The 22490-nt window shown below is 43.7% G+C and overlaps 1 protein-coding gene across 5 annotated transcripts in view; it reads right to left on the bottom strand.

The window, feature by feature from the left end:
• Positions 1 to 17426, bottom strand: part of PPP4R4 (protein phosphatase 4 regulatory subunit 4) — a 78289-nt gene extending 60863 nt beyond the window's left edge. For 3 of the 5 annotated variants that reach the window (XM_054715729.1, XM_054715730.1, XM_054715731.1), the window contains exons 1-2: positions 17172 to 17422; positions 15766 to 15839 (exon numbers count right to left, since the gene is read on the bottom strand). In XM_054715729.1, the coding sequence (XP_054571704.1) occupies positions 15766 to 15839; positions 17172 to 17288 (191 nt within the window). In that variant the 5' untranslated portion in view covers positions 17289 to 17422. Of the gene's footprint in view, positions 1 to 15765; positions 15840 to 17171 lie in introns of all 5 variants that reach the window. The other 2 variants (XM_054715733.1, XM_054715732.1) reach the window with 1 other exon arrangement.
• Between the last annotated feature and the right edge of the window lie 5064 nt (positions 17427 to 22490).

Genomic DNA, 22490 nt, shown 5'->3' with positions numbered 1-22490 from the left:
AAAGAAAGAATAAAAGAAACATTAAGATTTAAGTGTCACTATGTGCCAACCAAGGCACTTTATACACATTTTCAAATTCATCTTGATAATATATATATACAATATATTTCTTTTTTTTTATTGAGGTATTATATGTGTACATATCTTACCATTACCCCCCCTATATACAATATATTTCTATCCTTACTTGACAGTTGAAGAAACAATCCCAGAAAAAAAAAAAAGTGATTTACCCGAAGTGATCCAACTACTAAAGATGAGAGGCAGGGCTCCAAGCTGTGATTTCTAAGTTCATGCCCGAGCACCACCGTACCACCTAGGATCGTAGTCCTATCCTAAGAAGCGGCTGAGCTGTCAGCCTAAAAATGTCTCTATGTTGATAATTTTTCTAAGAGAAAAATTTGCACATAAATTAGTAATATTCACATTAAAATAAATTCCTTTACTAATAATTTCCACTACATATCCTTTACTATCCCAATGTCATGTCAACAGAGTATGCAGAAGCTTCATGTCCATTGTGAGGAAGAGACAAACACCTCTCTTCACTAAAGCAGTGTCACAGCTATACGGAGGGCGTTTCCCTTTGAATGGCTCTTCAACTGCCTATATCACGAATTGAGCTCATTCCCCCGCCCCTCTTTTTACCCCCAGAGATAGAAAGAGCCCTCTGACTCTCCAGGTACACAGCTTAGAACGACACTACCCTTTCCTTCCTCCCTCACCTCCACAGCAAACCTCACAACAGTGTACAAGGTGAACACTGTCCTTGCTTATTCTGGAGTGGAATGAACAGGCAGACACACCTGTTGAATTAATAAATCTTTCCTTATTTTTTTTTAATTTGGAATTTTTCCATCTTCTATTTCAATATTAAGATTACATTTGTTGTTAACTTCCATATGTTTTTCATTTATTATACATAGGTGGATAATTATTAACACTTAGTATCAATTATACATTATTAGTATATATACACAACCACGTGTGATTATATTTAGGTGACAATTTAAAATGTATTCCTTACTGTGAGTCATGGAAAAAATATTTTTTTGAAAATCATTGTCCTACAGTATTTTGCAGAGTAAAAGGAAATATTACTAAGGCCTGCCCTAAATATATAACCTATAGTAGGAATAGTGAAAGGTATGTAAATTATGAGTTCAGGGATAACTAAACAAATTTAGAAGGTTTCTGGAAACATTGTGACCTCTCCCATTATTTTTTTTTAATCGGCCTTTCAACTTCCCCATTAACAAGTGGCAGAAAACATCATTTTAAAAATACTTTTTAAAACTATATAAATATAGAACACAGCAAGGAAAAGGGTTAGCTAAGAAGACTGGGTTGCATAGCAGCTAACCCAGCAGGCGAGGAGCCAGGAGAGGGAATGGAATAAGTACCTGGCAGCTGTATAAAAGAGATGAAATGAGGCCACGTCCCTGGAACCCGCAGGAAGAAAGGATGATGACCCGCTATGACAGGAAGAGGACCAGACCCACGTACCTAAGCTACAGAAGACAGGTGGCCTGAGATGTTCAGTAACTCAGGTGGCATATATGCAGGACCTGCTGTTTGTTAGGCCCCGGTTCTGGACTCTCCAATACAATCTAATAATGCTTCATGCCTCGCCACAGAATTCATCAGGCAACAGATTACATATCTGGCACAGAACTACGCCCTGAGCAGGGATACGGTGGTACGTATAGACATGACCTTACCCTAGGCTTCACCGTCAGAAGAGACACGTATTAAACAACAAAAATCAATTAAGGCCCTGGCCAGGTAGCTTAGAGCAGTGGTCGGCAAACTCATTAGTCAACAGAGCCAAATATCAACAGTACAACGATTGAAATTTCTTTTGAGAGCCAAATTTTTTAAACTTAAACGATATAGGTAGGTACATTGTTATTAACTTAATTAGGGTGCTCCTAAGCTGGCCTTGGCTAAAAACGTCCTCAATCTGATTGAGGTACACTCAAGGGACCAAAGAGCCGCATGTGGCTCGCAAGCCGCGGTTTGCCGACCACTGGCTTAGAGTATCTTCCCGATGCGCCAAGATTGTTGGTTTGATCCCTGGTCACAGCACATACAAGAATCAACCAATGAATACATAAATAAGTGGAACAACAAATCAATGTTCTCTCTCTCTCTCTCTCTCTCTCTCTGTCTTCCTCTCTCTCTAAAATGTTTTTAAAAATGTTTACGTTTATTACATCATCCTAAGTGTGCAAATACCTATAAAGGAACAGTACATAGCACTATCAAGAACATCACCTACTTTGGAGGTTAAGGGAGGGCTTCTTTGAAGACCTGAGATCTGAAAGATCAGTGAGAACAAAGTGTAGAAGGAACAGTGTGTTCAAGCATCCTTGCTAGATGGGATTTCACCAAGAATTACTGAGCACTTACGCATTGCCAGGCACTGTGCTCTGAAAGCGGGAAGAAAACAATAGACAGAAAGCACTCTGTTTCTGTGTATCTAAAGTAGAACAGAAAGGAAGAAATGGCTCTTTGCAGAAATAAAATCAATAGGACTTGATACAAAACTAAGTTCTGCAAGAAGAAAGAAGAGTACAGAATTGTTCCCAGCCTTCCCTCCAGTGTCCTTTAAAAGGGCAGTCAGGCCCTGGCTGGCTTGGCTCAGTGGATAGAGCGTTGGCCTGCGGACTGAGGGGTCCCAGGTTCAATTCTGGCCAAGGGCACATGCCTGGGTTGCAAGCTCAATCCCCAGTGGGGGGCGTGCAGGAGGCAGCCGATCGATGATTCTCTCTCATCATTGATGTTTCTATCTCTCCTTCTCCCTTCCTCTCTGAAATCAATAAATATATTTAAATTAAAAAAAAAAAAGGGCAGTCAGGCCCAGCCACAGTGGCTCCATTGGTGGGAGAGTCGTCCTGTGCACTGAGGGGCTGCCAGCTGCATTCCCAGTCAGGGCACGTGCCTGGGTTTCAGGTTCCATCCCCGTTTGGGGAAAGTACAGAAGGCAACCCATCTATGTTTCTCTCACGTCAATGTTTCTCTCTCTCTCTCTCTCTCTCTCTCTGAATGTCCTCAAGTGAGGATTAAAAAATAAATTAATATTAAAAATTAATTAAAATAAAGGATATTCAGGCTTCAATAACAAGTGGAGACATATTTAGATTTAAAATTATGAATGCCATTTCAGGTGCACTAAGTTTGAAAAGCCAGTGAGAGGTTCTGCTAGCGGCATCACGCTGACACCACCCAGCAAGCAGTCCTGGTCCAGAGGTGGGGAGAAAAGCCCAGAACTACAGCTGCAGATTTGGAAGGGAAGCCATGGAGACCACAACTGACATCTAGGAGTGCGAAACCTGACTCAGAGAGTCCCTAACCGTATACTGTGGCTCCTCACTGTTTGTCTGACTGATATTGTAACTGAGTCACTTAATCAGAAGAAATACAATACAAACAAATCAATTATAAAATGTAAATGTTCATCAGTCAAGCAAAAATCAATCTTATAAAAGCTGTGTGAAATGCTGATTCCTTTTCTCTAATGCTAAGGATCGGGTATAATGGAATGTTGGACTTAAAGAGGGCCTTAGAAATATAATTCGCCTCCTCACATGCTGGCAAATGAAGAAACCAACATCTAGAGATTATGGAAGTTGCTCAGGTCAACCAGCTAGTTCTTGTCAGAGTTAGGACACTATCTTCACAAAGCAAAAATCTAATTTAAAAAAACAACAACACACAAGCAAGAAAAAAGAATTTATTGATCCTATAAAATGGCTCATGGGTTCCTAAATAACAATTAATTTAAAATAAGTTCAAACGTGTATTTTCTTACTTAAGAGAAAAAAATGAAGTCAAGTTTCCCCATGATATTCCTTATAATACAAGAACTAATTTAGACAACTATATCATTCCTTTTGTAATATATGAATTACTAGTCCTCTAGTTGTCTTGAAAAAAAAATTGTCTAAGGAAAAATGTTTAATTATATCGTATGTAATTCAATGAGTAAATATTGATACACTAGAGGCCTGGTGTACAAATACGTGCACAGGTGGGGTCTGGCCGGCCTGCCCTGATCGGGGCCTATTGGGCAGGGGCGGCCAGGGAGAGGGGCCATGGGCAGTTGGCGGGCTGGCCCCGCCCCCTTGTCAAACTCCTGGTTGAACTCCCCGTCGAATTCCTGGTCAAGGGGACAATTTGCATATTAGCTTTTTATTATATAGGATAAGTAACTAACGTGTAAATTAACTCATATGAGTATATAATTATATAAAAACTAGAGGCCTGATGCACGAAATTTGTGCAAGAGTAGGCCTTCCTCTCCTCCCCCCTCCCCCCCGCCCCGGCTGTTGGCACCAGCTTCCCTCTGGCACCCGGGACCCGGGCTTCCCTCGCAGCCCCGGCTTCCTCCGGAAGGTCGTCTGGAAGGATGTCCGGAGGTGTCCAGTCTAATTAGCATATTATGCTTTTATTATTATAGATTTAGGTAAGATATATATGTATTTTTTAAAGTAACTCTTTTTTTATTTATTTTATTGATTTTAGAGAGGAAGGGAGAGGGAGAGAAAGATAGAAACATCAATGATGAGAGAGAACCATTGATTGGCTGTCTCCTGCACACCCCCTACTGGGGATGAAGCCCACAACCCAGGCATGTGTTCTTGACTGGAATCGAACCTGGGACCCTTCTGTCTGCAGGCCGACGCTCTATTCACTGAGCCAAACCAGCTAGGGCTTATACAAATATTTTAGCATGTTGTCCACAAGACTAGGTCCATGTGCTATTTATTTACGTGGGAATCATGAAGACTAACAAACCATTCTATTCGTATTTATACACTAATTACCTGCACAAACCAAAAAGAAATGTTTATCATGCAAAATATTGAACATTAATATTTTTTTAGAAAATACTAGTCAAAAGAATCAGAGCTGACTAGTATACCCTGAATGTTTTTGTGAGTGTGTTTTTTAACTAGAGGTAAGTAAATCTTTTTGAAGGTGTCAAGAAATGAATGCACTAACCACCTGAGGCAAGTTGATAACTGGGGTGAGCAGTGAGTTAAGTTTAGAGTCACGGGTGCAAGAAAGAATCCTAACAGCATGACTGGCACATCCCCCCTCACTTTACTGACAATACAGAGAAGCTGAATGATGCTACCAAGGTCACACAGCTTTTAGTGGCTGTGCTCCATGTTTCTTAGCAACAAATTTTGTTAAGAAACATGTTATATAGCTCTCACTGACTAATAAAAAGAAATATGAAATTAGTCTACAGACCGATTATAATATATGTTCCTTAATAATAGACTAGAGCCGACAAAATAAAATAAGTGCTATTTTAGAAAAGTACGAAATATTTTCCTGAAGAAAAATAAGGAGGCCACATCTATTTGCCCACTAGTGAACCAAAAGAAATTAGTGTTTTCCAAAGTGAAAACACTAGAATTCTGACCCTCCAGCAGGTTTCTACTAATCAAAGATTTGAAAACCATCTTGACTATAAACAAATGTAGGGTTTTTTAATGTTTATATCAGAAAACTTACAGAAACCCTGTGAATGATTCTATTTTGTAAAAGAGAGATTTAATCTGTTTAAATATCAGTGATATGAGGAACAGAAAAAATTGAGGATACTCCCAGGTTTTTAAGCTGTGGCATTAAGTAGATGGTGGTGCCATTTATGAGAGATAAGGAGGCAACCCACATTGAGTAAAGATCTGAAAGAAATAATAGCAATGTAAGTATCTGAGGAAACATTAAAAGCAGAAGGAACAGTAAGTTTGTAAGCCCTGAGATAGATGTGTACTTGGTATGCTTAATGAACGGCAAGGATGGCTGGAGTATACACCAAGGGAAGAAGGTAATAGTAAGAAATGAAATCAGAGCTGCAATAAGGAAGAAGGAGGAAGTCACAGAAATCAGGCAAAGCACATTCTCAAACCATAATGGAACTAAGGATCAATAACAAAAAAAATCTGGGAAATTCCCAAATATTTGGAAATTAAACAACACACTTCTAAATGACTCATAAGTCAAAGAAGTCTCTAGATAAATGTTTAAATGTTTTTCAATTAAATGATAATGAAGGTTTAACAGATCAAAATTTGTGAGATGCAGCTAAAGCAGTGCCTAGAGCAGTGGTTCTCAACCTTCTTAATGCCGCGACCCTTTAATACAGTTCCTCATGTTGTGGTGACCCCCAACCATAACATTATTTTCGTTGCTACTTCATAACTGTAATTTTGCTACTGTTATGAATCGTAATATAAATATCTGTGTTTTCCGATGGTCTTAGGCGACCCTGCTAGCAATTCTCAACCTGTGGGTCCCGACCCTGCTAGCGGTTCTCAACCCACAGGTCACGACCCACAGGTTGAGAACCGCTGCTATAGAGCCTAAGACCATCGGAAAGCACAGATATTTACATTATGATTCATTAACAGTAGCAAAATTACAGTTATGAAGTAGCAACGAAAATAATGTTATGGTTGGGGGTCACCACAACATGAGGAACTGTATTAAAGGGTCGCGGCATTAAAAAGGTTGAGAACCACTGGCCTAGAGGGAAATTTACAGCATTATAATGTATATATTAGAACAGAAGATGTAAAATCAATAACCTAAGCTTCCACCTTAAAAAACTAGAGAAAAGAAAATTAAATGCAAGGTAAGCAGAAGAAAGAAAATAATACATGTTAGAACAAAAATCATTAGAGAAACATAATGAAACCAAAAGTTGGTTCTTTGAATAGATCAATAAATCTGAAACTCTTCACTATCCAAGGAGTTTCTGCTGTTCAAGGCTGTCTACTAGCACCTCCTTAGAGGACAAAATTAGAAACTGGGGTTCAACATCTTTTCTTTTCTTAGAATTGAGAATAGCCTGCTAAAGCAACATGGAAACAATTTCTATTGGGCCCAACCCATTATATCATACTAGAGGCCCGGCACACGAAATTCGTGCATGGGTATGGTCCCTAGGCCTGGCCTGCAATCAGGGCCATCTTCCCCAACTGCCCGCAGCCAGCCCCATTCCCCATCACCACCCACCCCAGGTTCCCCATTCGCCATCGGGTGATCGGAGCCTGCTGGCCGGGGAAATAAACCAAGAGGTGGTCAGTGAGCCTCATAGTGACTGGTCGAGCGATCGTTCTGGTCATTCTGCCGTTAGGGTCCATTTGCATATTACCCTTTTATTACATAGGACTATATAGGATGGAGGGAAGAGAAGGAAACAGTGCCTGAAATACCTAAGTGACTTGAATGTGATCACAGAGACAGATGCCAGGTCCCCTGGTTTTTACAATAGCAAAGTGGCCCTTTCTATTGCATAATATAGCCATACTGGGGGGGAGGGGACCTCAACCCTTACCTTACACTATACATAAAATTTAACTGGAAAATGAATTACAGACCTAAAATTAAGAGCTAAGACTTAAAACTTTTAAAAGAAAACCGGGACAAAAATCTTAATGACCTAGGATTTGGCAAAAAAATTTCTTAAATATAACATAGAAAGTACTAACTATAAAGAAAAAAAACACAATAAATTAGACCTCACCAAAATTTGACCACAGCAAAGCAAAGAAAGCCTTTGCTCTTTAAAATATGCTCTTGTAAAAATTAAAAGGCAAGCCACAGACTAGAAGGAAATATTCGCAAAGCCAATAACCAACAAATGGGCGAACTATTTCACCAAACAAGCTCTATGGCTGCCTCATAAACACACGTAAAGATGCTCAACATCCATTGGCCATCTGGAAAGTTCGGTTACAAATACAATGAAACACCAGTACACTAGACCACTAGAATACCACTAGAATGGCTTAAATAAAAAGACTGATCATACCAAGTATCAGCGAGTATATGGAGCAACTCAGTCTCTCACACACTGATGGTGAAAATGTAAAACTGCACTATCAATTAGGAAACAATTTAGCAGTTCCTTAAAAATATAAGCATATACCTACTATATGACCCAGCCATTCCACTCCTTGATGTTTACCAGAGAGGAACGGAAAGCACATGTCCACACAAAGATTTTTACATGAATGTTTATAGTCTGTAATAGCCAAAAACTGGACACTATCTAGATATCTATTAAATGATCAATGAATATGCAAAACATATTATATCCTTAAAATGAAATAACTATCAATAATAAAAGCAACAAATTATTGATATATGCAGCATCATGAACTTCAAAATAATTACATTGAGTAACAAAGCCAGACAGCCCTGGCTGGTTTGGCTCAGTGGATAGAGCGTTGGCATGGATTGAAGGGTCCCAGGTTCAATTCAGGTCAAGGCCAGGGTTGCGGGATCAATCCCCAGTAGGGGGCGTGCAGAAGGCAGCCAATCAATGATTCTCTGTCATCATTGATTTTCCATCTCTCTCTCCCTCTCCCTTCCTCCTGAAATAACAATAAAAATAAAAAATTATTATTTAGGAAAAAAAATCCAGACAAAAGAGTAACTATTGTATGATTCACTTCTATAATATTCTAGAAATTGTAAACTAACCTATAGTGACAGAAAGCGAGTCTGTGATTGCCTGAAGTGAGGGAAGTGATCAGAAAAAGAGGAGAGAATATTTTAAAGAGACACCTAGTTACTTTGGGGAGTGATGTATATGTTCATTATCTTAATAGTTATGATGGCTTTATGTGTATATACATATGTCAAAACTCATCAAATTATACAGTTTAAACATGTACATTTTATTGGGTGTCAATTATACCAAATAAAAAGAATAAATAAATAAATATACACACACACACACACACACACACACACATATACACTCACCATATGACCTAGCATTCTATTCTTAGGCATTTATCCAAGAGGTATGAACACATATATCCACACTCTAGAACTGGAAAAACCCAATCCAAAATGACAAAAGGCAAATCATATTGATTGCCTTGGATCAAGGTGGAGGATTAACTGCAAAGGGGCACCATCCGGAGAGAAAACTTTATAGCTACATGAAGTTTCTTTTTTTTGTTTTTTTAATATATTTTATTGATTTTTACAGGGAGGAAGGGAGAGGGACAGAGAGCTAGAAACGTCGATGAGAGAGAAACATCGACAAGCTGCCTCCAGCACACCCCCCACTGGGGATGTGCCCGCAACCAAGGTATATGCCCTTGACCAAAATCGAACCCGGGACCTTCCAGTCCGCAGGCCGACGCTCTATCCACTGAGCCAAACCGGTTTCGGCTACATGAAGTTTCTTGATGGAAATTTTTCTATACATCCCAAGGGAAATGTGTTCTGAATTGCAAGTAGAAGATTTAGAAGACCGGTAACAATTGCCCTCTACTGAAACAACTCTGCTCCAAGCATTGTGCCCTCTCCATACATGTCCTCTACTCTTCCTAACAATCCTACAATGTAAGCATTATTATTCCCAGTTTAGTTTAGGAGGCTTGAACTCAGAGGGAATAAGAAACCTACCCAAGGTCTCTCCGTAAGTAAATCAGGAATCAATCTGGCTGTGTCTTAATGTCAAGTATTTCTGACAGCACACTGCCTTCTCAATGCTCAACACACTTGTTAATTGGGGATGACTTCTACTCTATTGAAATTTAGGAGAAATACATTTGCTTCCTCAAACGTAAGTATTTACTGGTACAACGCCATTCATTTTCCCGGGAGATGCATAACAATAAGTACTCAATACATTGATGATTTATCCTAAAGTAACTACAAATATTTCTCATTATTAACATCTCTGATTTGGATGGAAAATTACACTACATAAACAAAAAAAGAGAAAAACTCACATTATATCACATCCACACATGAGGATATAACAGATTTGCCTTTATTTCTGACATGATCACCACATACCAATGGATAAAGACGAAAGTGGTGACTGTGATAACTAAGTCTGAACACCTTCTTCATGCCTCCACTGATTAATGGTTGAATACCCTTTATGTGACCCTAATTCTAAGAAAGTTATGATTTTAACCACTTGATACAGTCAGCATCTTAACTTTCATTTCCAGATTTGGCTGCAGAACTCCCACTCTGCGATATCACGAGGGGGCGACTTACTCCTTTATTTTTTATTTATTTATTTATTTTTTTAATGGGAGGAGAGCCCTAGCTGGTTTGGGTCAGTAGAGTGTTGGCCTGCGGACTAAAGTACCCTGGGTTGATTCCAGTCAAGGGCACATAACTCTGTTGCAGGCACTATCCCTGCTCTGGTTGGGTCCCGGGCAGGAGGCAACCAATGTGTCTCTCTCACATCAATGTTTCTCTCTTTCTATCTCTCTCCTCCTCCCTTCTACTCTCTCTAAAAATAAATGGAAAAATATCCTCTGGTGAGGATTGACCAAAAACAATGGGAAGAGAAAGAAAAAGGGAAAAGTTCTAAAGATGCACTTTTATCCTGACTGTCCCTGGAAGGTAAAGTGCAAAATGTTTTAAAATTAACAGTGCAGTGGATTTTAGCTGGTTTTGTTCAGTGGATAGAGCATCAGCCTACAGACTGAAGGGTCCCAGGTTTGATTCCGGTCAAGGGCACATGTCCAGGTTGCAGGCTGGATCCCCAGTAGGGGGGCGTGCAGAAGGCAGCCCATCAATGATTCTCTCTCATCATTGATGTTTCTATATTTCTTTCCCTTTACCTTCCTCTCTGAAATCAATAAAAATGTATTTTAAAAATAAAATTAAATAAAAAATTAAATTAACAGCAAAGTGAAAAATAATTTAAAAGTGACACATGACTATAAAAGTAAGCAACATCAATGTTAGATTTGGTAGATACATTAACCAATGAACACATTTAATGCATAATATAAATAGCAAATATTGCTTAAGGTCTTTTGGTAAAAACAAAAACAAAAATCTATAAATCTGTAATAAAAGCTGACCCTAATTATAACTCAGTTTAAAATGCTTAATTATAATTTGTGAAGATTCTGGTTTCTGATAAAATACTACTAGCAAAGAAAGTTAGATATTTATCACAAACTTCAGCTGATATACTTCACTTGTCTGTTACTTTATTAAATTACTAGAGGCCTGGTGTACGGATTCGTGCACCAGCGGGGTCCCTCAGCATGGCCTGCGAGGATTGGGCTGAAACCGCAGTCCAATGCCACCTGCCACTCCTGCCTGCCACTCCCGCTCATCCCAGCCCCACTGCATCTGCCAGCGGCTCGCACCCAGTCTGTCCCAATCAGGAGAGGCTCCTGCCACCACAGCGGTGCTTGGCAGCTGTGAGGCCTGCATCTGGTGCCCATCGGTCAGCTGAGTGGCGCTCCCACTGTGGGAGTGCACTGACCACCAGGGGGCAGCTCCTGCATTGAGTGTCTGCCCCCTGGTGGTCAGTGCACATCATAGTGACCGGTAGACCAGTTGTTCCATCGTCCAATTGTTTGGTCACTTAGGCTTTTATATATGTAGATTGGAAGGCAAAATTAATACTGTTATCCTCTTTTAAAGTTGGACATTTACCTTGAGCACCTAAGTAGCAAGGAAAGGTGACAGAGGGAATGAACGTTAATTAGGTACCTATTCTGTGACAGGAGCTCTACACGTAGTGCAACAACCTGCGGGAACAGAAATTACTATTCCCATTTACAGATGCGAAAGCAAGGGCTTAACAATCATGAGTAACTTGCCCCTCGTCACACAGATAGTACATGGCACAACCGGATATAACTTAAATCTGCCCGATTCTATTGGATAAGATACCAAAAAATCAGAAGTGGCTTAACCCACCTGACACTTTGGTCATCTTCAAATAAACAAATACACTTCTTCTACTAAGAGGTATGTATTTCCATTGCAGCAAAGTACAAGAAAGAACCAAAATAGCAACAACATAAAATACAGCTCGTCCTCCAAGAGCTCGCAATCTGATAGGAAAATGTATACACACACACACACACACACACACACACACACACACACACACACGCACACACACACACCACGCACCACACACACACTCACACACACACACACACACACCACACACACACACACACACACACACACACACCCACACACACACACCACACACACACACCACACACACGACACACACCACACACACACAAACCACACACACACACACACACACAACCACACACACACACCACACACACACACCCACACACACCACACACACACCACACACACCACACACACACACACACATACACCACATGCTAAGGAATACAGAGCAGTAATTAATTTTGGGATGCAGCCACTAAATGATATGGGAGCTCAGAGAAGCCTGGGATCCAGGTGGTTTCCGCAGTCAGGAAAGGCCTTTCCTAAGATGCACGATTACATCTGGATCCTGGGGATGGAAAATGCCGGGTAGACAGAATGAAAGGGTGTCCCGGGATGGGTAAAAGCAGAGGCAAGGATGAACACTATATAGCTAAGTAACAGTGAAGAAGCCAGCTTGACTGCTTCAGAGGACTGAAAGGAAACAAGCCAACTATCCACTACCTGATGAATGAATAAACAAAATGGGACATATCCGCACAACAGAATACTATCATCAATAAAAAATGAAGTACCAGTACATGCTACAACATGGGTACAACTTGAAAACATGCTAAGTAAAAGAAGTCCATCACAAAAGGCCACACATTGTATCATTTAACTTACATGAAAGGTTCAGAGTAAGTAGTGGTTCCCCAAGGCGGGGCAGGTGGGGGAGCAGTGGAGAGGAACTGCTAATAGGTACAGGGTTTTTTACTGGGTGATGAAAATGTTCTAAAATTTACTGTGGTGATGGTTACACTATTCTGAATATACTAAAAACCACTGAACCCTATACTTCAAATGGGTGAACTGTATTGTACATGAATTACATCTCAATTATGCCATTAAAACAAAATGAGGGTTCAGTAGGATACCACATTACACAGCTAAGATCGAGTCACTTATGCTAAGTTTAAGAGTATGCGATTTATCTGGTATGCAATAAGAAATATGAGTAAAGATTTATCTAATGAAAGCACAGCATACACACTTAAAGACTCTCCTCTAGCAAAATAATTCACATGTTTTAAGTACATTCCTAAAATATATGCCAAAATCTCAAAGAGGAGAGAGAACAGGAAAAAGATGTTGCAGTAAGATTTTGACTAATCCACAAGCTGTGACTATTAGGAAAGTTGTTTTGCTTCAGTGCTAAATGCCACAGATGGGTATATATCAGCATCATATTTATGCAAAACCGCAAATTTGTCTGTGTCAAATCTTTAAGTACCACAATGTTCTAAACTTAATTGTGAAAACAGCATTAATAATTGATCTACCACACTTTAAAGTAAGATAATAAACAGTGTGATTTGTTTTTCATTGGATGACAGTGCTCTGCATATAATGCTTTTTTAAATATTAGATTCAATTTAAGTTATGAGAATCTCTACTAATGTAAAGCATTTCCTACTGACGTTTACTCATTTGACTCTAAATTCTAATTTAACATAATACTCCAAAATAGTTTTAATATACAAAATAATAGAGCTAAAAAAACAAATCTGACATTCAAAAGCGGAAAGCAAAAAAGAACGTCTGGATACTAAAGATCCAATACAAAGGGAAAAGGAAAGCACTCAAAAATAAACCTGAAAATCAGAGAGAGAGAGAGAAACAGAACTCAATATTTTGTTCTACAGCATTGGGGAGTACAAACATTTTTTTAAAGGAATAAAACACATCTAAAATAGAAGGCTCAGTACAGGAGATCAGAGGAGGCTTTAACGGAGGCAGCCTCTGGAGCAGTTCTACAAACAATCCCTTACCTTCTTCCCCCAATCCCAGGCATGAAAGAACCTTTCAGGCCGCCCGGCCTAAGGTGAAACCCCGCTTCCCCCCAGGAGGTGGTGAGATGTTAGGAAGACAAAAGAAGAATTCAGCTGCAGACCCAGACACAACCCAACTAGTGTTTGCCTTCTCAGTCACCTTGCAAACCTCCTTCAAGGCAGATGAGCCCTAAGAAACTAAGAGAGATATCGGATCTCTTTTTAAAGTCTCTTGTTGAAGAATGAGAGGACCCAGCTGTCTCTATCAGGGCTTTGTAAGTTCCAGGACTAGATGAAACTTATGTTCGGTGCCTTGAGAAATACAGACACCTCAGAAGACCTGGTTCAGTAACAAACAATAAAAGTAAAATAAAAACAAATAAGCCATCCTAAAAAAGAAGGCTTGTCACTGATATCTAGAATAAGGTATCTGCTGTCACAAGTAAGTAGAGCAAGACTCCATTTCCTCATTGTAAGCCAGCGTTTAGACAAAGAAAAGAATTCAGGCGGAGTAAGACCTTATTTCAAATCATTTACTGCAGTATGTTAAAAATAAACTTATCCAAACTTTTACCAACTGTCTACCTACTCCAATAAAAAAAAAAAAAAAAAAAACTGTGGGAAAAGACAAGTGTTTGTAACTACTGTTCACCATGTTGGACGTGTTCATGTACTAACATGTTCATGTTCATGGAATAATGTACTTCAAATATAGCAATAAAATATCAAAATAGGTTAAATGCTGGATTACTCTCTATGTAAACATCAAAACACATACTGTTAATGTATACATAAATAAAAGTTTTCTTTTAAATAAATAGGTAGACTTGATGAGAGCATGCTACCAAAGACCACCAATAACATCAACAGAAGGTCCAAGATCCAGAAACATTTTAAAGCGATAGAATTATTGGAGAGGATGCCCACATTGTAAGCATGCTAAAATTCCGACTAAACTAAGAACAGAAACCCAAGGTGCCACTAACAGACTAAAGAACATTTTTTATAACGGGTGCCGTGGGAAGGGATTTTTTTAATAGGATCCTTCGATGAGTAACAAGGAACTAGAAACATAATGTAGACACAAGGAAGAAGAACAAGTAACTTGCCAGCACCTGAAACTGGAAAAGCAGACGGAAGCTAAGGAAACAAGGATGACAAATCTCCCAGTGGCAAATAACACCAGTCTTCAAAATCACATTCTGAAAAACTAAAGTGAAAACTAATTTGCTGAAAGGGAGGGGGGAAAAACACGTTGCACTAATTAAAGAGAATTTTTAAAACAACAGTACACAAAGTACCTTAGAAAAATTTGTTTCCAAAGTATAGATATGTTCATTAATGTTGGCCACATTTGCTTTTAAGAAGCTAAAATCACAATTTTTAAAATAGTTGAGAGAAATCTTGTAAATATTTACAATAAACATTTGCCTTAAGCAATTCTGTAGCGCTGGTGAGATGAAACTTAAATGAGAGTGAATGCAATTAAATTTTAAAATCTCTCAAGTATTATTATGAAGCTCACATAGCGAAAGTAATATGAACAACTACCATATGTGTGGATTTTTTTTTTATATAGTAAATAGTATATAAGGTTCACCCTTTACAAGTAACTTAAATTAATCCCTGGATATTCTTGAGTCTCATCTAAACTTATTGGATGTTATGTGAGAACGACTAAAGCTGGAAAATAAAAAAAAAGAATGAGATTCAACTCAAATCATTAGTTCTGTTCCTCCTCCTCCAAGCAGTATTCTTTAAGTCAGGTATCTTATTTTATTTCAGTTCTCAACTGTATAAGTCCATAGCTCAATCTTGATTTACAAATCTTAGTTTAGGTGGGAGTAAGCGCTAAAACATCAGTAAGTGCTATGCTGGCCAAAGTACTGTGCCAAGTGGGTAAGTGAGCCTGAACGTAACGGCAGCGTGACATTGCAGAGAGCGTTGGCCACACCGGGAAGAGCGGGATTTCAGAGACTTCCGGAAATACCTGAGCAGATAAACGGCCCTTTCAATATCCCCGAGGTCTTCATCCACCGTCAGTCTTTCTATTTCTTCTGGTGTCTGTCAAGTGCAAAACACAAATTAGGTCCACCACATGCACCAGCCTGCCCCCCAGTGCCCTCCGGGGCCCTAGGTAACTGCTCCTGCCCAATGGGAAAGTTTCCCAACTGAGCATTTTCACTGAAATCCAACCGAGGATCTGAGGGAACGGTCTCTAATTGTTGGGTTTGGGTTGAGGAGGTTTGGGTTTGGTTTTTGTTTCTTTTTTTCTTTTTTTTTTCACTCTTCTAGCTTTTAGATTGAAGCTTGAGAATCACATTGTGGCTTCAGAACAGTGCTGGAATCAATTTTATGCGCATCTTTAAAAATGTATACACACTTTTTATCTCTAATATCCCAAGGCGGTTTCTCCGGCATTTTCCACCCCAGGAAATGCTCAAAGGGGTGACGGATGAAGACTGCAGCGGAGCGGGAATGAAAAGGACGAAATCTGGAAGCTGGGGAAGATTGGGGGCGGGGGGGGGGGGTCTGTAAAATGGGAAGCTGGAAGGAAATCCAAGGTTGGAGATCTCAGGGCGGTGGGAGCAGGAGCCGAAGGGGCTGCGAAGGGCGGGCTGGGGCCGGGCCGTGAACGGGGTTGGCCGGCAGCGAGGGCTGGAGCCTCCGCGAGGCTGGGAGGACGATGACTCTGCGGCGGGGGAGCCGCCGGGGTGCGGGGCGCTAGTGAAGGTTGACTTCCTCAAGACGGCGGGGCGCGGGTCCCAGGAGGGCCGTGCCGGGCGGGGGGGCGGGAGGAGAGGACTCAGGGTGACTCAGGATGGAGGCAAAGGGTCGGCGGGGCCACGAAGATGGGGAGCAGGACGGCTCCCGCACGGGCGCTGGTTGGAGGTGAAGGGCGGCCGGGATGACTCGGAGAAGGGGTGAGATCTGGGGTGTCTCAGGATGGGTGGGGGGTCAGGATCGCGGCGGTGCTGACTGAGGAGGGGGACTGGGGCCAGAACTGAGACAGCACCGGGGGCCGAGGGGGACCGGGGGAGGACCCCGGATAAGCCGAGAGGGGCGGCGGGGCAGACGCCGGGCGGACCCGAAAGACGGGGGCTCGGCCGGCCGTTCGGGGGGCGGGCTGGGGAAGGGCACCAGGGGGCCGAGGGCCAGGGTCCGAGGAGAGAGCCGAGGGCTCGTCCCTCGAAGCTGGGGGTCAGGCTGGGAGAACCAACCCGGCTGCGTCGAAGAAGGGGCCCCGGAAGGGCCGGTTTAGGGGGACACGGCGAGCGGCGGAGGCTGAGGGGCCCGCCGGGCACCGAGAGGCGCCGCCACAGGGACGGGCCGGGGTCGGGACCGGGCCGGCCGCCGGGCTCCCAGCGGGCAGCTCCTCCTCCCCGGGGCGCGCACCTTGAGGCTCCGGCGGACCGGCCTCTCGATGATGGTGAGCTCCTGCAGGTCCTCCGTGTAGCCGAACAGACTGTTCTGACTGAAATCCATCGCGGCGGCGGACGGCGGCGGATGCATGGACCGCCGGGCCCCCTCGCCGCCCGGGCCGGAGCGGCCCCCGGATGCCGGACGCGCGCAGCCCCGCGGGCGCCCGCCAGCAGGACTTTCTCCCGCTCTCGGCCGCGGGAACCCGGCGGGCAGCGAGCGGCGAGCCGGCAGCGAGAGGGAGCGCGGCCGCCGAGGGGGCGGGGCGGGGCGGGCAGGCGAGAGGGCGGGGCTAGGCGCACGGGAGGGGGCGGGGCTAGGCGCACGGGAGAGGGCGGGGCTAGGTGAGAGGGCGGGGCTAGGCGCACGGGAGGGGGGGAAGGGAGGGGCAGGCCGACGGGGGGGGGCAGGGGCGGGGCCAGGGCGGGGGACGTGCCACAGCGCCCGCCTCAGTCCCGCCCCTTCCCCCGGCGTTGCACGCTTGAGGGCCGGACGCAACCTCCTTGCAAAGTGGCCGCGGCCTTCGCGACCCCTTTGCGCCCGCCCCTCTCGGCTTCCAGCTCCCAACCGAGCGCGTCCCACCCCGCGGCGCGTGCGCAGAGCCTTCCACTTGCCGCCACCGGCGGGGGCGAGTTGGGGGCGGGTTGGGGGCGGGAGACGGCAGAGAGGCTGAACCAATGAGAGGGAAGCAAAGGAGAGGGGGTGGGAAGTGGGCGGAGTCTTGTTTAATTGGCCAGTAACTTCCAGGGACTCCCGGGACGGCCCATCCCCGCAGGCTGGCTGTGGACACTGAGACCAGCCCAGCTCAGCGCTAGCCCTGGGGGACAGGTGTGTCCCCCAAAATAAGCAAGTGCACCGCGACTTGTGTGGGGAGGAGGGGGAAGGGGGCGTACGGAAGTGAGGTCCTGGAGGGGCTAGCGTTTGGGAAAGGGCAGCGGTCAGGAAAGGACTCTTGGAGGGGAGGCACTTACACTGAATCTTAAACGATCAATAACACTTTTCCAAAAGAAATCAATAATAGGAGTAAAAGCCATTGCGGATCGAAGCCTGGGCGTGTTTTGGTGGTGGGACTTGCCGTCGGAGTAGAACTTGGCGTGCGGGGAAGCGAGAGCTTGGCATGTGGCGGGGAGAGGCCCTGCTCTGGGCAGCCACGACGCGTCCTTCTGTTTGATTCTATTAAAAATAGAAAACGATGAAAGGACGACTGGGGCGACTTTTCGGACGTCAGGGACGAGTTATGTTGACGATGCTCTTCAGCTCCTAAGGATCAGCAAGGCCCCCCCTCTTTTTTTCTTTCCTTTTCACTTTGTTGTTTTCCACTCATCCCTTCTTCACACGCCCGCCCATTTCTCTGCCTCCCATTGGCACCCTCTTTCATATGTTTACGTACCAGTACAAGTGTACGTCCTGAAAAGTTTTCAGTTTGTGTATTTATTTTTAATATACATGAATGGTCTTGTGCTCAGAACTCACTCAATGTTTCTTGTTTTCCCCTCAGCGTAATGCTTTAGAGATCCATGCCTGAGGCTGTGTATATCAGGAGCTCATTAATTCCTACCACCAATGGCATTGGATTTGGGCATCTAACGCCTTTACTTATCAGTTCCTCAAATAATGGACAGTTACGGTGCCAACAGTTCCTTGTTACCACAAACAATGCTGGGATGGGATGCGACTCCTACAGACCACAAGGAAAATGGAATTGCTGCGTCATAGTTTCGCTCTGCCACCTCTCTCTCCAGAATGACTGTCACTTTGCACTCCCGCCAATGGCACATAAAGGCAGGGAGATGCCTGTTTCCCTACTCTGTACAGTAACATTTGGTATTATCCGACGTCCTAATTTATATCAACCTGATATTGGTAGAGTCCTATCACAATGTAATTTTCATTTGTATTTCTTGGGTGATTAGTGATGTTAATTATTTTTCCATATATACTTAAGAACCATTGAGATTTTTTTTCCTTCTGTGAAGTAGCTATTGACATTCTTTGCCTCTTTTTCTGCTCGATTTCCTTTTTTTTCTGAATGAATTGAAGGAGTTGTGCCCACAGACAATAGTGTGGCGAAGGCCTGGGAGGGGGGAGGGGGAGAAGAAAGGGGTCAGTCGGAAAAGAAGACAAAGGGAACATCTGTAATACTTTCAACAATAAAGATAATTTTTTAAAGAATTGAAGAAGTTCTTAAATATTCTAAATATTAATCCCTTGTCAGGCTTGGGCATTGCAAACATCTCCCAACCTTTCATGCATCCTGTTAGCGTGGTTTTCTCTATCTTACACAATAGGGGAAATCCTTCATTCTGGTGTAGCCAAATGCATCAGATTTTAGCTTTGCAGAGTGTGCTTTGGGGTCTTGTTTAAGGATCTTTTCTACCCACAGTTGCAAAATATTCTCCTACATTTTCTTCTATTTAACTTCATGCCTTTAACTCTCACAGTTAGGTCTGAATTCATTCCAAGTAGGAATGCGATGTTATTTTCACTAAGGAGCCAGCTTTCCCAGCAATGCCCACCACGCGATCCATCTTTTTCCCACCGATGTGCGATGGTGTGTGGGTTCGATGCCACGTCCCCGTAGACACCTGTGTCTGTTTCTGAGCTCTCGTTGCCGTTCTATTGGCCTACGCCTGTTCTCGTCACCAGCGCTGCGCTCATCTTGCTGCTATAGCTCTGCTGCATACACCCTAATGCCTGGTAGAGCGAGTCCTCCCACTCTTTGTTCTTTTTCTTTTCCCAGTATTGCCTCTGAAGTTCAAAGCAAGAAAGAGTCAGTGGTTACCCCAAATCTGAAATTCAGGTTTTCCTGATCCCTATTCCACTGAGGGGGGATAAGGGGGCTGGGCGGGGGGAGTGGGGGGGAGCAGAAAGTGGTATATCCTGACAGGATCAGAGAAGAGGCCAAGGGGGCAGGTCCTTAGCCAATACCTTGCAGCCTCCTTTTTCTGTCAATTTCTGAAATTCTCCTCCTTTTCCCCTTGATCTGTAACTGATACCGAATAACATTTGCAAACCTGACCCTGTTTCAGCTAAGAAGTATTAGCTCATATTTGGATTTTGTAATAGCACCGTCTGAGGTCCGAGGACATTCTTAATGAGGCGTGATTGAATCACCAAGACATAGCCTTCCTGTTGGCTGTTCCGGGGCAGGAGGCGGATGAAGGAGAATGACCCACTGACGGCGGGAATCTGTACCTGCTACAGTCACCGCCTGGGGTGGAGATAGCCCACCCGCGCCTGGCTGCCAGGAAGCCCGAGTCCCAGCCCTGGCTCTGCCAGGAACACGCAGAGGAACAGCTCCTGGCGCCGGTTTTCCTTATCCGGCTGCTTTCTTGACACGTGGCTCCCTGTGCCCTGGAAGCAGCCCTGTGACGTGCGGCAGGCAGGCAGGACCATCCAAGTTAGCAGATAATGACCCTGAGGTTCTGACAGGTGGTGTGACTTGGGCTGCGGCACAGTTAAGGAAAGCTAAATGTACTCACCTCCTTGGCTCATTCAGCCATAGCGTGGTTACTAAGCACATGGACTCTGGAGCCTAACTACCTGAGTTTGAATCCTGGTTCTGCTACTTCCTACTGTGGGCAAGGAAGGTACCCACCCATTCTGTCCTTCCCTTCACTCATCTCTAAGGAATAAGAGCAGAACGTAGCACAAAGTCTTGTAAGGGTTAAATGAGATAACATGTATGCAATGCTTAGAGAAATTCCTGCCACAAAATAAGCGCTCGGTATTTGCTATTTTTATTACCACTAGACCAGTGTGGTCCCCCTCCCTGCCTCCGCCCCGTACCCAGCTTCAGAAAAGGTTTCATAAACTGCGCTGAATCAACTGATTGTTGTGAGAGGCAGAATAATCCTCTCCCAAAGATGTGCACACCCGGATCCCCCGATCCCGTGACCACGTGAACGGATATGGCCAAAGGGCCTTTGGAGACGTGACGAGCTGAAACATCTTGAGGTGGAGGGTTCCTCCTGGATGATCCCGCTGAGCCTGATGTAATCCCAGGGTCCTCAGAAGTGAAAGAGGAGTTCGGAGTCAGTGTCAGTGATGGGAGGCAACAGAAACTTGACCGGAAGACCGGAGGGCACCACAGCGGGCAGCCTCTAAAAGCTGGAAAAGGAAAAACCAACCCCTCAGCTCCCCTAGAGCCGGACACCTTGCTGTGGGGCCAGCGAGACCAGCTCTGCAGTCTGGCCTCCTGGATGGAGAAGATATTTGTGTTGTTTCTCGCCACTAGGCTGATGGCCATTTGTCACAGCAGCAGCAGGAAGTGAGTGTGGTTTTGTGTGAGGAAGATAGTTCAATTAGCTTTCTACTCAGACCATACACCAACATCAATTTCAGGTGGAAAAAAGCCTAAACATGAAAGACAAGGCTTTCAAACTTTTGAAAGAAAACATAGGAGAATTGTTTTATGATATCAGACAGCATAGGGAGTGTTTTCTTTTTTTATTGATTTCAGAGAGGAAGGGAAAGGGAGAAAGAGACATAGAAGCATCAATGATGAGAGAGAATCATTGATCGGCTGCCTCCTGCACGCCCCCTACTGGGGATCGAGCCCGAAACCCAGGCCTGTGCCCTGACTGGGAATGGAACCGTGACCTCCAGGTTCATAGGTGGACGCTCAACCACTGAGCCACACTGGCCAGACAGGAGTGTTTTCATAAACAAAACAAAAAGCGCATGCTATAAAATAAAAGATTGATAAATCTAACTACCTTAAAGAAACTTATATTCACCAAAAGACACCACAAAGACAGTGACAAGACAAACTATAGAGTGAGAAAAGATATTTACAACAAATTAATCAAAGAACGATCACTGTCCAGAATCAAGAATGCAACGAATCAGTAAGAAGACAACTACACAGAAAAGTGGGCAGAGCATATAACCAACCAGATTACCGAGGAGGAGTCACCAATAAACCTCTGAAAAGAAGCTCAACCTCATGAATAACGAAGGAAAAGTGAATGTACACACCCACCCAAAGCGGCAAAAGAGTGACGACAGAGAGACCAGGTGGGACATGACTGTCGCTTGGACTGGAGTCATGATAGAGATGGAGCCATGTGAACAGATTTGAGAGATTTGGGAGGAACTGGGGATGTGTTGGGGAGACGATAAAGGTCAGGGAGGCAGAGGCATTAAGGATGATGTCTGAGTTTTGGGCATCACCCACCCAGCTCTCTTTCTTCACTCTCTTTCATGTCTACGTGGATGGCAGATGGGGACAGTCACCTCAGAGCTCCACCTGCAGCCCCAAGCGGACTTCCCAGTGTCTGCCCCATGTCAGCA

Source organism: Eptesicus fuscus, chromosome 5 (genome assembly GCF_027574615.1).
Source record: "Eptesicus fuscus isolate TK198812 chromosome 5, DD_ASM_mEF_20220401, whole genome shotgun sequence".
NCBI lineage: Eukaryota > Metazoa > Chordata > Mammalia > Chiroptera > Vespertilionidae > Eptesicus > Eptesicus fuscus.
This window is presented reverse-complemented; position numbering and strand designations above follow the sequence as displayed.